A 17,388-nucleotide genomic window follows, 5' to 3' on the forward strand; every position below is an offset into this window, starting at 1 on the left:
TTGCGTCATGGTACGGGTGCAGGACAAGGTCTGAGCGCCCCTGGATTCCTGGTGGACTTGACAGAACAGCACTCCATCCATCACAAATACAGTTTTTCGGGGGTCTCAAGGCCTCTGCAATGTTGTGAACACTACAAAACAGAAAATATGAGATAAAAAGTTCTTTTTCCCCTTTCCACTGCTTGTGTTTTCTGTGCAGTTGTGAATTTTGTCCATTGTCATCCCTTTTGTAACCCATTATGTAGAAGTTATGGATCTAGCTCCTTCAGCTTCATTCAGATGGAGATACATATCCTGCCAAGATATTTGGTCCAATGTCATTAGAGCATAAAACTCTGTTTACTACCTTGTGAACCTGTGTGCTGCATGGGTTTTGTATTTTATAATTGATTCCTGTTACTGTTTTGATGGAATATAGAAATGTCCATTGGCTTCACTAATAGCTTTGAATCTATGACCCGATTGCTTAGGTTTTTAATCCAAAAAAAAATCTCATTGTTTGAAAGAAGCCTTTCATAGCAGGAATGAAAAGCATATAGCGTACCAATATGATACTCTGTTCACAATCCCAAGTTATAAGATGATTTTAGATGCACATTAATTGAGTACAAAGTTTCAAAGTGTGTTTAAATGTTAATATTGCTGACATATTTGCTTGTACAAATCTGTGTTCTCTCGGAAGTCTGTGGGTGTAGTTTTTGTTTGTCTCCTTGCTGGCAGTTATTTCCGAAAGCTCTCCCCTTGTTTTTAGCTGAACAGGATTGATACTATCAAGTGATTGCCAGCACTAATGATTCCCACATTGAATTGAGCTAGAAGCATGATCTTAAATTTTTGGGCAAAATATACTCAGCTCCCTTGAGGTTTGACAAAGGACAGAGACCTCCCCTAAGATTTCAAAAATTCCAGCAACGTCCCTTGAGGTTTTTAAAAAATGACACAAATATTCCTTGAGGTTTCAAAAATGTCATAGAACGTTTGCCAAAAAGACATAGACATCTCCTTAAAAAAATTGTCTTTTTGCAAAATACAATGGGAGGTTTGTGTCTTTTGCCCTAGATTTTTATGAAATTGTGAAGTTTTCATTGAAATTTCGACTTTTCACCACCCTTGAAATTAAAATGGCTGTCATTTCTGTCTTAGAAAGTTTCCTTCAAAATTTCAACAAATGATCTAAAATTTATTGATATTTCAAAATTTCTAGGAAATTTATTAAAACAGTATGCAATATGGAGCAAATTTTCTTTTGAAATTGAAATTTGAGGTCAAAAATCATCCAATTCTATGAATTATGTAGTTCAATTTTTGTAAAATTTGATGGAAAATTTCATACAAAATCAGAGTTTCATCAGCTAAATGATGGAGAATCATTTGCAGATAATTATAGGTGATCATATTTTGTTTGAAGATTAGGGATTTTGTTTCAAATTAGTAAATCTAGATATTTTAGAAATGCAGCTAATTTAGGGTTATTTTGTGTATTTTAAGTATTTCGGGTTATTTTTTAATTATTTGTTTAGTTATAATGTTGGGTGTAGAAGCCCTTTCCTGTATTGTATTACAGTTATTACATGTGAAATTCAGAATTATTTCTTGCGTTCCCTCTCTTTTTTGCAGCCCTCTCCCTCTTCTTATTCCCCTCTTCCTGTTTCTCTCTGCTGTTTCTCTTATCTTCTCGTCCGCTTTCTGTTTCTCTTCCTTAATTCTTTCTTTCCTTCAGTTTCTCTTACTGTCCTACATCAATATGGTATCAGAGAAAAATTCAATTCATCCCATCTCTTGTTGCAGATCCACCACTCAACTGCCACCATTGTTGTCCCATAGCCATATTTGTCACAATTCCTTCTATTCACTTCCAATTTTAGTCCCCATTGTCTTGTTGCAGTTCCACCACTCAACTGCCACCCTTGTTGTCCCATAACCATATTTGTTGCAATCCCCCTTCTATTCACTTCCAATTTCTGCCAACATCATTTCAGACCAGATAATTCCAACAATTTTTTAGCAAAAAAACCAAGGAAAATTGAAAATTTGAAGCACTGTTCATCATCTGCATCTTCCTCCAAAAATTACAGCTGAGCCCCTCAAACTAGAACACTTACTTCTAGGTATCATTGCACCTCTATCAACATTGAAGGAGACACCACTGAGAGGTATTCCCTAAAATTTCATTGTCATCCAATCACCACAGAACCCGCATGAGCCACCTGAAGCTGTTCCAGCCTTTGACCCTTAAAATCCTTAACTTCCTGGTATTATTTGTTCACACCATCACCACTGGAATCACCATCCCTCAATTGACCATCTTCCAGGAAAATCATAGTCGAAGGGTCACCATCAGCTGCACGCGTCCCTTATGTCGGGACACGCTCGTGAGAAACTGTCAATGCCGTCTGCATCTTTCAGTATTGCGATAAATTTAGGCACGGTATTTTGGATATTTTGTGATATTTTGACATGGCTTTGAGATACTTTGACCTATTCTACTTAAACTATCTATGCAAATTTCAGTGTTTTGAGGGTCTGCCAGCATTCAGATTAAGACCCAGCTGCCACATTTGGAGAGTTACTGTGGCAAATTAGTTTTCCTTCATGAAATTTTGAGAATGATCTGAAAAAATTAAAAAAATGTGATATATATTTTTGGAAGAAAATTAAATACTGGAAATACTGCTTAGAACTTTAATTTGAATTGAGGACATCATTTTTAATTCTTGATAAGACATTTACTTGAGAAAAGATTTATGGGCTTTCATGCCTTGCTTCAAGATTTCCATGTTTCAATACTTTTCCAAGTAAGAAATTCATAGATTGGCTGTTTTATCTTAATATTGTTTTGGTTTAGAATGAATAAAGTAGAGTTTTTCCATGAGTGGTATGCCTGTAAAATTGAGGTTAAAATTCTCTATTTTGCACTTGATTTGATGTAGTTGATAGCTAATATGAAGAAAATTATGTTTTGGGTGGGAAATAAGAAACAAATTTAGAAACAAAAGTATCCCTCCAAAATAAACGTTTTTTCTTGTTCTGCTGTTTCGATCACTAATCATCTGCTTCAGAGGTGAAGAACATTTGCTCTTTCACCCTGATGTGTGTTCTTTGTTTTTGGGCTGGGAAGACCTGTCATTTGTTTTTAGATTTTCCCTTTGACTGAGTTTCTAGAGTAACTTATCTGGTGTTTCTGGTGAAAATTGAGTGTCAATCTTCTTTAGTAATCAGTTGTCTTATTTATTTTAGAAGTGGGAAGGAGAGGAAAGTTCTTTGGGGATGTGCGTTTTTTGCAATTATTTGGTGTCAAAGTATCATATGATTAGGCTTTTAAAATTTACGTACTTAAAGGACTTATGTTTACCTTAATGCTAATCTCTTGGAAATTGACGGTGAGCTGATTATTTTATTGTTTCAAGTTAGCTGCACTGAAATGTCTCGAATGATGGTTAATAAGCTAAGCAATTTTCTCTCATGTTTTATACTTACTACGCAGATGCGATGAACGCATCCAGAAGATTCAGACCATTAAGATGATGGAGGGGATCTTCATTTGTGCAGCGCCCCACTGTCTCAAGTCTTTTCTAAAGAGGATTGAGTTTGAATCCCACATTCACGAGAGCCATGCCGACCTTCTTCACCCAAATGTGGAGAAAGAAGATGGGAATGAGTCAGAGGCTCACAGCGCTAAACAATCCACAGCTTCTGATTCCACAGTAAAAGTTCCACCAAGGCCTGTATTTTCTCCTGGTTCAAATTCCCAGCTCCAAGATCGTGAAGATAGAGCGCGTCGCCAGCAACCTAGAGAACCACCACTTCCCAGGTCAATGATGCAGACAAGGCCGTCACTGCCTTTTGGACAAGTTCAAAATCATCCGTTAGAATTGCAATCTGAAAACCGAGCCCAAGGCTTGGACAGGTCAGGCTCCCAGAACAACTTCCACCAACAAAGCTTTGAGATGCAGGGTGGGCTGCAGCAAGAATCTAGTCATTTTCCTGACAAACAGCAAGGAGTTTCACTAGAAACTGCAATTTCTGAGTACTCCTCTCAGCATCTTCAGCAGCCACTCAATTTTGCAGTGCCTATTAATTCAAATCCCCTATTTAGTTATCCTCCTGTCCCCTCAGAGGGTGTCCAATCATTTTATGGAACTCCCTATGAGATGGCGCGGTCAGACTCAGCCCCTGAGGTTGTCCCAGAGCAGAGTTCATTGTTGGGTTTTCCACCAGGTCCGCCTAGGATTTTGAATTCCTCGGAAAGCTATAGAAGGTCCTGGAATGCGGGATCAACTGTTTCACCTTTTGAAACTCCACTTGAGGGCCAAGCAATTGCTGATGGTTTATCGAACCCACCTGATTCTCAAAGGCCTGCCTTTTTCCAAGGTGATTATGGGCGAAGTCCAGCCAGTGTGTCCATGAACCCTCCCCACCCGTCTAACAAGGGGACTGAATCTGTGCAGGGTAATAATCCTATGGATCCCAGGGATGGCAAGGGTGTATTGGCACCACAGCCCTTGCCATTCCCACCACCACCACCTCCACCGCTTCCTCCTCACTTGTTACCGGCTAAATGGGGCAAGTTTTACTCTGGTGACGCAGGTCATGATGGGCAGGGCTTTGGGTGGGCGCAGCATGAGAAGCGGAATAGCTTTGGGAGTGGTCAGGACCAGTGAGGATGCTGGAGTTCTTGTTACTTAGCCATGTTGTATTAGTTGATCATTGCATTGCCTGTATTGTATATACTTTGTATTTCACTTCGTTGCTTTCTTGTCATGCCTACGTCTACCAAGTAATCTATGGAGATATCTTTTTTGACATGAAATATTATAATGTAGTTGCTATTTATGCATACATAAAACTTTTTCCTGCCTTGAGTTGGAGCCAACAAAAACAATAGAACTCAGACATGGGTATTTTTTCTTCACTTGCATATTTGCACCTCAATGCCATTCAAGGAGCTTTTTGCAATGCCATTTGCAGCTACGCAGCTGCTTTTGATACTGGAAAGTTGTTTTTTTTTATTGTTTTTGTCTTGGGGATCGCTTTAAACTATTTATGAAGAGGCGCTAAATTGAGAAAATATTTTAATTAATATGTAATAATGACGCTAAACTGGGAAATTATTTTAATTACAATGTTAATAAGTAATGAAATAACAAAGTGTTGAAAAATGTACAGATCATTTTGTGTATAAAATAAGGGTTGATTATTAATTTAATCCGTTACTATAATTTATCACTATAATGTTTTTATAAGATATCTCACCTAAAATGGTTTAGACCTAAAGCTATTTAATCTACAAGAGTGTATCGAATTGTCTTTTCACCAGGTAGGAGTATTCAGGGCAGTTTGCTTTTGGCTTAGGAACTGTAGTATAACTATCATGAAGGTTAGAAACCTCTAGATTGGTTTTATGAAGGCTTTTAATTTAGTGGATTGACATTGTCCTCTTCAATTGCTTGATTGCATTGAAACTCCAATGGCTGCTACTACTACTTCCAAAGGTGATATTGATTGTGCTGTTAGCATTAAAAACTCTCTTTTACTAATCTATAACTTGACTATCTGAAGTGTAATTCTATAAGAGATCTACTATGCTGACATTTCTGAAGAGGCTATGGAAGCTCTTATGTAAGTTTTGTCATTCTTAAAAGGGCATCTTACTATGAAACATTTGGGTTTATCTCTAGTCACTAAAAGAATCCTAAAAGCTAATTGTGAGATGTTAGTTGAAAGAATCTCAATTAGGATTCATTCTTGGCCTTATAAATATTGATCTTATGTTAGAAGAATTCAGCTAATTAAATTTGTTTTGCAGAGCATTTATGGCTATTGAAGAACTGCTTGTTTCCTTCCTAAGGCAGTTATTGCTGAATTGGAAAGGAAATTTAAAAGTTTTCTTTAGAGAGACGATGAGTGGAATTTTTATGGTTCAAAAGTTAAATGCGAAAATGTTTGCAAACCTTTAGATGAAGCTAGTTTGGGAATCAAATCGATTGATGACCAAGAAGATCTTTAGTTAATGTAATGGATCTCAAGTTTAATATTGATTTCTTTCCAATCATAGGAATTGAGGAAAGAATTTGTTGGAACCTAACTTCAAATGGAAAGTTCTCTTTTGCATTTTCTTGGGAAATTATGAGGAAAAAAATGAAGACAAAGTTATCTAGTCTAAAGCTATTTGGTTTAAATACCATTTTCCCAAGTTCTCATTTGTATCCTGGTTGGTAGTAATCTAGTAGACTCAACACTCTTGAGAAGGTTGGAAAATGAGGTGGAACAAATGATTTAAATTGTAGAGCTTGTTTAGTTGATATAGAGACAACAAATCATATATATATTTTTTTCTGCTAGTAGTGTTTTGTAAAAATTTACTTAACAACTAATTCTGGGTTTAACATTAATAGGTGGCGCAAGGTATTTTAGGGTAGACTTCTTTTAGGGTAAAAAAGATTCGAATAAAAGACATTTATCTTCCCTAAGATTTGGCAAAAAGATAAGAACCTTCCTCAAGGTTTCAAAACTGTCATAAACCTCCCCTAGTGTTTGTCAACAAAGCCATAGATCTCCTCTCAAAATACTTATTACAAAAAATTTATTTTTTAACAAAATAAAAGGAGAAGTGTCTTTTTGGCAAATCTCAGGGACGATTTCTGGAATTCTTGAAATTTTAAGGGAGGTCTCTGAGATTTTTGAAATCTCGGGGAAGGTCATTGTTTTTTTTGCCAAACCTGATAGAAGCGTGTCTTTTGCCCGAAAGATTTTGTTTTACAAAAGTCTACCTTATATTTAGTAGTCATTTGCAATGCCAAAAGGCCTAGAACGTGAGATCTTGATTAACATGCTGTATGTTCCCATAAATTTTTTTTTTACCTTAATACATTTAATATAAAAATTGCACAAGTGACCAAATTTCTATCCCATTTTTTTGTGGTTGAGGGATCGCACTTAAAAAATTTTACAATTTTGGGGATCGTCATTTCACAAGTAATAGATACTTTATAAGAAAATTTGTTTCTTCAAGGTACGTTACAGTGTCGTTTTCCTTAAAATGTTATTTGCCCCCACTAGATCGGTGTGTATTAAGTCATCAAATACGTTTTCAGGATACAATGAAATCCAAAATATAATATGATATCAGTTGGTGTCATACACAAATGAAAAATTGATCACAAACACATGTGAGCGAAATTCAATTCAATATTTCTTGTTATTATGTATATCCCAATCTTACATTATAAAATACAATCAATTATTCTAAGGAAATAATCCCCCTATAGAATAATATATAATCTTTCTACATTTATCCACTTTCCTAATTTACTCATCATTCACAAAGATACTTGGAATTTTAACACTGCCCCTCAAGGGATCATAGATATTAATCATCTCCAACTTGTTAATGAGATCATCGAAGTTCTATCGTGCCAACCTTTTATTAAAGATATCTGCAGTTTGTTCCTTGGTAGGTACATAAGTCATACAGATAGTTCCTTCTTCAACTTTCTCTTTGATAAAATGTTGGTCCACTTCTACATGTTTAGTCCTGTCATGTTGAATTAGATTGAGAGAGATACTGATGGTTGCTTTGTTGTCACAATAGAGTTTGATAGGAAATTTCACCGGGACCTGTAGTTTATCTAAGAGTTTTCGTCACCACAATCCTTCACATATTCCTTGAGCAACTGCCTTGAACTCAACTTCAGCACTACTATGAGCCACTACATTCTATTATTTACTTCTCCAAGTTACCAGATTTCCCCAGATGAATGTGCAATAACCGGTGGTGGACCTTCGATTTTCCACTGATCCTGCCCAACCTGCATCTGTAAAGATCTCTACTTCCTTACTTTCACATTTCTTGAAGAAGAGTCCTTTGACCGGGGAGCAATTGAGATGTCGAAGGATCTTGTACACAACATCTGAATGAGTTTCTTTTGGTGAATGCATGTGTTGGCTTACCACACTAACCGCAAATGCAATATTGGGTCTGATATATGATAAGTAGATTAGCTTACCAACCAATCTCTGATACCTCTCCTCTTTTGAAATTGAATCTTTTCCTAGTTTTGGTTCAAAATTATAGCTATGTACTAAGACTATCTGAGATAAATATATAATAAAAAGGGACCAATCCCAGAAATAGGAATGAAGTGTATAACCCTATTGGCGCAATTGCTTGATACTGATGTGTGCACATTAGATTTCCATGGTCCAATGGTCATCCCTAGTCTTCCATATGTCTTGTTGATGTCACATTCACCAATGCAATTGCTTCTTACTTAAATAATTAATGCAAAATTATTATTATTATTTTAATCATATTGTGTATTCTGCAGTAAAAAAACTGTGTGCTTAATTGGAATACCAAAAAGGTTAGTTTGATTTTTCACTCTAATTTAATGTTTTGTACAGTGAATTGGAATGAAATGAAGTAGGATGCCAGTAGAATGGAATGAAAAATAAACACCTAAAATTATAAATATCAAGTCCATTTAATTGCATTGCATTCTTGCATACCAATCAAGGGAAATTAATATGCGTGAGTTATTTTCCATTCTATTGCATTCTTGTTTATCAAACAAATCATAAGAGAAAATGCTGTCAAATTTAGCTTAGAACAGGATGGCGACTATTAAGTACCTATTTTTAGAAGATTAAGAATCAATAATACATTATTGATCGATTTTGTTAGTTGGAATAGGCATGATGAGATGCTAACTTTGACAAACCAAAATGTGTTTTTACCCAATTTTATTATACAAATTATCTGCGGAATCAAAAGTTGGAATGGCATTGCAGTTTTGAGAGCCAAGACATATCTTACTAGCATAAATGTTCAGGGGGACAAGCTTACACAACCGCCATCACAAAATCAACACTCTCCTAATTTCCCCTCTAAGCACGGCGCAGGGATGGACTCCTTCAGGTTCTCCAGCTAAAAATCCAAAACTTTGGGCATCCAAGCGATATATCACAAAAGGGAAGAAAAGTATTTCAAAATTTGCAATCTCCACTCTTCCACACCTCACAACGGCTGTATCAGGCCAACTCTATACCCACTTTCCAACAGCAAATAGATAATAAAGGGGTCAGCTTAGTTTTCTTTTTTCCAAGATCCACTTTCTAATCTTGCCGAAACACTCCACGTCTAATCTCACATACAGTTGCTGTAGTTTGCAGTAACCCAGCATCACATGTCTGTCAATATGATCTTCATACCTCTCATAGAGTGCTGGAACTGTGAGAACAATGACAAGGCCTGCCACCAAGCAAACAATGGATATCTGAACATTAGGGTTGCATCCTGGAAAATCCCCTGAAATCCACCCCTACTCATAATATGATTGAAAATAAGGTGCCATTTGGAACTCCAAAAACATGAAAAAAAGAGAGAGGAAAATATGAAGGAATTTGGGAAAACGAGCAAGTAAAAGATACAGCAAACTAATGAACAAAAGTTTTGTTGTATATGACATTAGCCTTTGAACTTTCTTAATTTTCATGAATAATTGAATAAATTTGAGATAAAGAGAGAATACAATTGAAACTTGATTTCCATATAATTATCTTTTCCTTTTCTTTTCTCACAAAATCCTTTACCCAAATGGAGACCGAAAAAGAATGAGTTTATTACTCAAATTTGTCCACTTCCAATGTCCAAGGACTACTCCTATCTTTGCACCATCTAAGAAAATGAGCACTAAATTCAGTGAATATTGAAACTTACCGGTGTAGCCCAAAGTAAGGAAGTCAGTCAAGCCACCAACAAAAGAAATCAGCCACAGGCATGCAGCTACTTTACAGAACATCTTTGAATCCTTACCCAGGGCAATATCCTGGGAGACTGAGAGAAAGGCATTTGTGCGATTTCGGATGAAAGCTGCAACTTCATTTACAATTTCTTCTGGCAGATACAAATCTGGTAGAGGTGGAGCAGGTCTGTTCACGCACATTTACAGGAAAAGATAGCTATTAAAGATTTAAGGTGAAGCTACTGCTGATATCTTTTGGCATAAATTTCCTTCAAGGATCCATATCATAGCGATCCAACAATAACCAATACTATTAGATATCTAATGCAACCCTTCCATCTACCAGGAATCACCCTAGACTAACCCATGAAAATCACATCTTGCAAGGGTAACAGCTCAGAATTGTACTAATACCCTCTTAAACATCAAGTACTTCACATTACATTGGATGAAGGGGGAAAAGAAACATTAAGTTTCGAGCAGATCGGTTCAAAGCTCCTACAATATCATTTACACATTCACTATTAATGAGAGGGATGAGTATCCATCTCTAAGCTTGTTTCTTTAAAATGCGTCATGGGCACAAACATTCTTCAGCAAATTATAGTGCTTCAATATTATGGTAAACTGTAAGACTTCTTATAATGCAAAGTTTTTACCGAACAATATCACCAAGACAGAAAATGTCACACATTTTTCAATCAATTCTTGATGCACTACCAAAATCCCACAGGGCACACTAGAATCTTAAAGTGAGCATACAAAAGCAAAGCCTAATGAACAACAATCAATATCAAATCCTTAAAGAAAGAAAAATGAATGAATAATGAATATTTACATCCTAAAGCATTACTGTGTTTTGCTAACACTGTGTTCGTAAGCATGGAGTTTGTCTTCTTAATTTGGAATTATGTGATTTGGAAAAAATGCAATACAAAAAAATATTGGGATCTTTCGAATTCCACACAATTCCACACCCGAGGCTTGAGCCCCATGCTCCCAAACACAGCACTAGAAGTAATTCAAAACAGATTTATCTTGAATAGAAAAAATTGTCAACCACATGAGAATCAACATAAGGCGTTTAAAAGGATACCTATTAAGAATGGCTGCGGATTTGGCCCAAAGAAAAAGAATGACAACTAAGAGCAGGAGAACTCTAGAAATCAGTGACAGCAGGGTATAACCAGATCTCTCGAACACCACCCAAGCAGCGAGTGTTACTAGTAGTATACCCAGAGTCAGATTCTTTCTCCTCCACAGCATCACATCTGCAACTGTATCAACAACAAACAAGCATCAATCTCTTAAACCCCATAAACCCCAAATCCATTCCGCTATTAAATCACAAATAGTCATCGGATCGAAGAGAGTTCCGCCGCGAATCAGCAGAATGAAATTTTTCTTTAAGAAGAAAAAGCTCCATAAAACCCCCCACATACACTAAATTAAATCAAATCAAATCCAGCATTATATAATCTCGACAAAACCAATTCCATTGACAAAATTGAAAACCCAGAACATATCTTATGAACTGAAGTTACTTATTCAATCCAACCTCCCCAATTTACTAATAAACTTGAGTTTGATAGCTCAAACTCGGATTCAAACAAAATAACCAGCATCGAAAATGCGAGAAAATTTCAGACAAATTACTAATTGATCATACCAATTCCACCTCCGAGGAGCTCATGAATAGTTCTCTGCCTGTTAAACAAACGATCCGATGAACCCATATTGAAGAATACGAGAACAGAGTCTGCAAGAACTCAAACTAAGATCTCTTCCACCATCAAAACCTCTGCAGATTTGAGATGATCCGACGAAAATAAAGCATTAGCCTTTCCGCTGGCCTTCGTCCATATAATGTAGTTGCTTGAATGTAAAGAATGGATGCATTGAAAGTTGAGTTTGGTGGTCTCAGGTTCCAGCCTAAAAGGTAAAACCACTCATTGCCGTCTCTTCTCTTCTTTCTCTCTCTTGTGTTTTCTCTCCCCCACCCAAAAAAAAGTGAATAAAATAGAGAGGAGAAGGAAAAAGAGTGAAAATAATAAGAAATTCATTCATTCATTTCCTGGTTATTCCATGGCTGACTGCTCCTCCCCTGCACGTCTGCACGTGTGTGGACTGTTTTTTTTTTAATTATTATTATTGTTATAATTCCTGGCTTCAATTTCAATGGGCTGCAGCATGGATTTGTTCTTTCATTTATTACAAGATAGTCATCTGCCTGTTCGAATTCATGATCATCGCACGTTTACAAAGTTGGACTAGGATTGTGTTGGAATATTTTCTAAAATAATTATAAGGAGCATTTAATATTAAGTGAATTTGTTCGAAAAAGTCATTAATAAATAATAAAATAAAATAATCTCTTAAAATTGATTAAAAGATAGTATTATTGTATACTTTAGTGCTCCTTGACATGGGTTGTAGGGCGCTAGTGGCGCATTTATTTGACACATAAGTACTTATCATGTTTGCACCTTTGCAAGATCATGACTGTGGATTATGATCGAATGACTTAAAAATAAATCAAAACCGTATAAATAATCTAACGGTCAGGGCGCGACCAAGAGACCTTGGAAATGCGACCAGGTCTTCTGAACATGAAGAAATAATTGGTTTTCCAAAATGTGCTGACCAATGCTCGACCAGGGCCCAACCAGGTCGATGCCTGGTGCGATTTCAGAAATCTGTTTTGCGAATGAACAGATGCAACCTTTCGGAAAAGGTATAATTCTATCTATTTAAAGACAGAATTCACTCCAAGAATAACATAAAAAATTCGTCACTCTCCCCTTCTCTTTTCTCACATAAAATTTCCACAATTTATATCTTTTTCAAATCTGGGTTCTATTTTCTATAAAAATAGAATTCCAGAAATTTATTTTAGATTCTTCTAATGGTGTTTGTGATCAGTTTTCGTTTGTGTATAACACAAATTGATATTAGAATTATATTCTAGGCTTCATTGTATCCTGAAAACGTATTTGCTGACTCAATATACACTGATCTGATGGGGACAAATAACGTTTTAAGGAAATCGATATTGTAACGAGTCTTTGAAGCGTTTTCTATTCTGCAAGATTTCTCTAATTAATTCATACAACTTTTTCTTATTTGTCACGCCAATCCATTACATTACAAACATACCACAAATAGCATTTTTTCATTATCTTTTTTCTTCAACCTTCAATTTTAATAGGGGGTTGGTTTTTCTTTCTTCCTTCGAACGTGTAATTGCTTTCCGACAATAGACCCTTCAACATGATATTTATAACTCATCAATTACAAAATACAATTTAACATTTTGATCTATACAAGAAAATGTTCAAATATGAATTTTGGTCAAATGGATCTTATACTATTTTAACATGACATATTCTGATTAGTAGATTGCAAATCTTATATCGTTTCTCTTAAATATTTTTTGATTTGATTAATCATTCAACTTACCCGTTTTGCGCATGATTTTTGAAACGTATTCTTATCATTTAATTTGAATATTACAATGCATTTATTTTATAAAAATGATATTGACATTCTAAAAATACCAATTGCACTCCATCACTTTTTGCTCATATAATGAAATGATGAAATTGTTTTCCCTTTTTTTTGGCCTTTTCACTTGAAAGTGAAAATTAAAGGATAAAAATAAAACTTAAGTGATATAATTATTATTTATTATTTCAATTATAAATGTAGAGTATTAATAATAATTTTTGGAGTGTCAATAATGTCTCTTTTTTTAATGGGTGAACCAACTCACTTGAGAACATATAATTTCTCAAACCAAAAACAATGCTGTCAAAAGGACAAACATGCGTTGTTTATATTGATTAGGCAAATCAACTCAGCATGATGAAGGCCAAAAATGTTTAACATTATTATAATTTAATTAAATTTTTATTAGTTCTATTCTACTTTCGCCTCGATGTTTTGGGTTTATTTAGAATCTTAACTAAGCAGTAATAAAATCTCCCCATTTATTTCAAAATTAGAATCTAATGTGTAGTAGCAAACTAAGTTATAAGACCCCAATAAAATTAAAAATATCCTACAAAAGATGTTTATGCTTTTATTTCATTACTCTTTCATGTTGCATCAAATAATAAATCCTTAATCCTTAACTGGATCCCAAAATACCATTTTCTTCAACTTTTCATTTCACCAAACATTTATTGTAACGACCCGAAGAACAATGATATTTAAATAATAAAGAGGGAGGAAAATGGAAACAGTAATAGAAGGAGGCAGTCGACTTCATTGACGAACGCTTTGCGTTCATCGACGACATTGCATTTTGGAGGTGATAATTCTAAGAAATTTCCTAAACCTCATCGACGAACACAGGGGTTTCGTCAACAAGGGTTCTTCAGGATCTCGTTAACAAAGTTCCATATCGTCGACGAGAAGATATCGAGAGAGGATTTTTGGAAGCTTGAAATTCGTTGACGAGGGTGCAGATTCGTCGACGAACTTTCTATAGGACTCGTTGACGAGGTGACGTGTCTCGTCGACGAATCCGACTCTATAAATAGCTGAAAGTTAGATTTTTATGTAGAAAATTTATAGAAATTCACTCCCCCTCTCTCTCTCTCCTATGGCTCCACCTCCATCTCTCTTCGATTTCGGCCTCGTCGTTCGCCGAATCGACGATTTGAGGCCACCACGACGCTCCTGAGGAAGTTCTCTCCAAGTTTGCTGGAGCGGATCGTCGATGGGACAAAGTTGAATTTCATCCCAAATTCAGGGTAAGGTCTTTTAAGCAAAATTTGGTTTAGTAGTAGCTGTAGGAAATGTAATAGACGTAGAAATAATGATATTTTGTTTTGAAATTTATGGTTTTCAAGGTGTTGAGTGGAGAACCCTGCAACTGTAGGACCCTTCATAGTAGGAAGATTTTAGCAGAAATCGGGTAAGGGAAATATGCTATGCTAGATAGTACTAGTATGATTACAATATGAAATATATGTTTTTATCAGATTATTATTTCACAGCAGGAATTTATATGGTGTATCAAATATGTTTAAAATGTTTTAAATTACTGTGTGGCATGAGAATATGGATATAGTACAGAAATATGTTTTACAGTCTTTTTAGAATTATGTTTTACAGATTATACAGACAGGGAATATGTTTTATAGTATTTTCAGAATACCTTGATTATACAGTTTTTAGTACCATGACATACAGTTTTACATTTTATTTCAAAAATACAATTGATACAGATATAGTTTATCACAGCGTCATAGTTAATACAGATATTACAGAATCATGGTAAAATATATAGATTGAATATAGTAATGTATTATTTAGTATTTGACCCTGATGGATCAGATAGTAGAGCACGGTATCGTTGCTATATACAGATATTTAGTATAGAGTGCAACCACCTATTCAGATAATACGTGGTATGTAGGTCGATCAAATGCCCAGGAGCGGACTGGCTCTCCATTAGATATGGGTTGAGGAAGGTTGATCAGACTGATGGAGTATAGTGGTTTATTCCTAGTTGGCCAGCTAGGATAGATCCCGTCTTCGGGCCGCACAACCCTATCATGAGGGGTTAAATCATAACATACAGCCATCGAGGGAAGTTTTCAGCTATTATATGTATATACAGTTTTACAGTAATAGAGGGCGTACTTATGTATAGTAGAAGTATTATGTATAGAAACCTAAAAATGCAGTTATGTTAAGCAACATGGGATGATGGTTATTATATTATTTGTACTATATTTTCAGATTTAGTTATATGTGTTTATATAGAAACAGATCTTCTCAGTATTGTAACTCATTTGCCACACACTAGCAATAGCATATATCGTCTTATTGAGCGTTGACTCATCCCATTACTTTAATATTTTTAAAATGATCCAAGTAGGCGAGCAGATCAGACTCGCAGATAGAGGGGCTTTAGTACTACCCTATTAGTAGAGTGAGTATTTTTTAGAGTAATAATGTTTAGCCCTAGCCTAATTGAGGGCATTTTGGGTAACAGTCTTATATGTATATTTTGAGGAACCTTTTACCACTTTGGTATTGTATATTTCCTGGATGATGTTTATAGGGATTTCGCTTCTCGTTGCTTAGGTTGATGGTTTGGTTTATTTAGTAGGTATCAGAGCATTATAAATCTTACAGTATATATATATATATATAAAAGGCCAGAATTGGAAAAGAATAGCAGGTCATTACAATTTGGTATCAGAGCCAGGTTGTTAGGTTCTATAGACTTTAGAGTGCAGCAGAAGCAATACCAGAGTATAGGAAAAGGATTTGAGGCTTGTTTTGTGTCTGGGTACATGATTACCGTGGTGGTTTCTGTGTTTTTCTTGGGGTGATGATTTTAGGAAAACCATAGTAAACTATTGTCGGATCACGTGTCTAGGTGACAGAACTGGATATTAAGTTAAGGTCAGGGAAGGTAGTTAATTTTGAATTCGTATAGGATAGGTCTATGTAGGAGATAAGGTGCTTACGTGTGTTTCTTGTTCCAGGATGGACCCAAGAAGCAGCGACACGAATGCTGGGGAGGACAGGCCAAGACCTTCCAGCATGGGTGGTGATACAGATGCTGTACTGCGCAGCGTCACCCAGCATATGATGGCTGAGATGGCCAGGAGCTCTGAGGAGCGTGACTGTTCGATCGAGTAGTTTACGCGGATGAAGTCCCCATCCTTTGCTAGAGGAGATGACCCGATTATAGTTGAGAATTGGGTCTAGGACATCGAAAAAACGTTGGTTGTGCTTCCTTGTTCGGATGAGAAGAAGGTAGTATTTGCAGCATTTAAGCTGACAGGGGAGGCGAAACGCTAGTGGAGATCAGCGCGATTGATAGAGGAGCAGAGGCTAATTCTAGTACCAGTGACATGGGATCAATTCAAGGAGTTGTTTTTCGAGCAGTATTTCCCTGCTATTGTTCGAAGTGCGAAGACAGCAGAGTTTATGCATCTGGTACAGGGGCAGATGACTGTATCCCAGTACGCAGCTCGGTTTATCGAATTGTTGCGTTTTGCTCCACATCTGGTACCAGATGAAGAGAAAAAGGCAAGGAAGTTTGAGGAGGGACTGAGGCATAATTTGTTTTAGAAGGTGATTGGCTTCAGAGCTCAAACATTTACGGAGGTTGTAGACAGAGCTGCAATTATTAAGAGTGGTATACTGAGGGGTATAGCGACTCAGAGTTAGAGGAAGAGGCCTGCGCCTCAGGGCTTTCGGGCTGACTCTAGTAGGGGTCCATGGAGAGGAGGTCGTGACAGGGGAGGTCAGAGGCAGATGACAGGACCTCGTGGGAATTAGGGTGCCCCGAATGTCCCGGTATGTCAGACGTGCGAGAGACATCATTCGTGAGAGTGCCTGGCAGGAAGAGGCGTATGCTACCGTTGTGGGAGACCCGACCATATGACACGTGCATGCCCAGGGCTGCAGGACCAGGGTTCCAGCTCCTAGGCCCTATCAGGGAGGACATTAGGTAGCTCAGGGAGGATATCAGATGCCTCGTGGAGGCCAACAAAGGAATGTAACCCCAACACGAGTTTACGCTTTAACACTGGGTGATGCTGAGACTGCTACGGATGTGGTGACAGGTACTTATACTGTTTTATCACATTCCGTTATTGTTTTATTTTATTCAGGT

At 36.5% G+C, this 17,388-nt stretch overlaps 2 protein-coding genes across 7 annotated transcripts in view; one reads left to right on the forward strand and one right to left on the reverse strand.

Annotated features, from left to right (window-relative positions):
* Window positions 1–4,912, forward strand: part of LOC131168276 (E3 ubiquitin-protein ligase HAKAI homolog) — a 30,516-nt gene extending 25,604 nt beyond the window's left edge. For all 6 annotated transcript variants that reach the window (XM_058127588.1, XM_058127589.1, XM_058127590.1 and 3 more), the window contains one exon: window positions 3,485–4,912. In XM_058127588.1, the coding sequence (XP_057983571.1) occupies window positions 3,485–4,661 (1,177 nt within the window). In that variant the 3' untranslated portion in view covers window positions 4,662–4,912. The remainder of the gene's footprint in view (window positions 1–3,484) is intronic.
* A 3,798-nt stretch (window positions 4,913–8,710) lies between these two features.
* Window positions 8,711–11,854, reverse strand: LOC131168047 (reticulon-like protein B12). The gene is made up of 4 exons (XM_058127219.1): window positions 11,413–11,854; window positions 10,840–11,020; window positions 9,719–9,930; window positions 8,711–9,250 (listed from the first exon to the last, which is right to left on the reverse strand). The coding sequence occupies exons 1-4, from the start codon at window positions 11,477–11,479 to the stop codon at window positions 9,081–9,083; spliced, it is 630 nt and encodes a 209-aa protein (XP_057983202.1). The 5' UTR covers window positions 11,480–11,854; the 3' UTR covers window positions 8,711–9,080.
* Between the last annotated feature and the right edge of the window lie 5,534 nt (window positions 11,855–17,388).

This window comes from Malania oleifera, chromosome 11, assembly GCF_029873635.1.
Source record: "Malania oleifera isolate guangnan ecotype guangnan chromosome 11, ASM2987363v1, whole genome shotgun sequence".
Taxonomy (NCBI): domain Eukaryota; kingdom Viridiplantae; phylum Streptophyta; class Magnoliopsida; order Santalales; family Ximeniaceae; genus Malania; species Malania oleifera.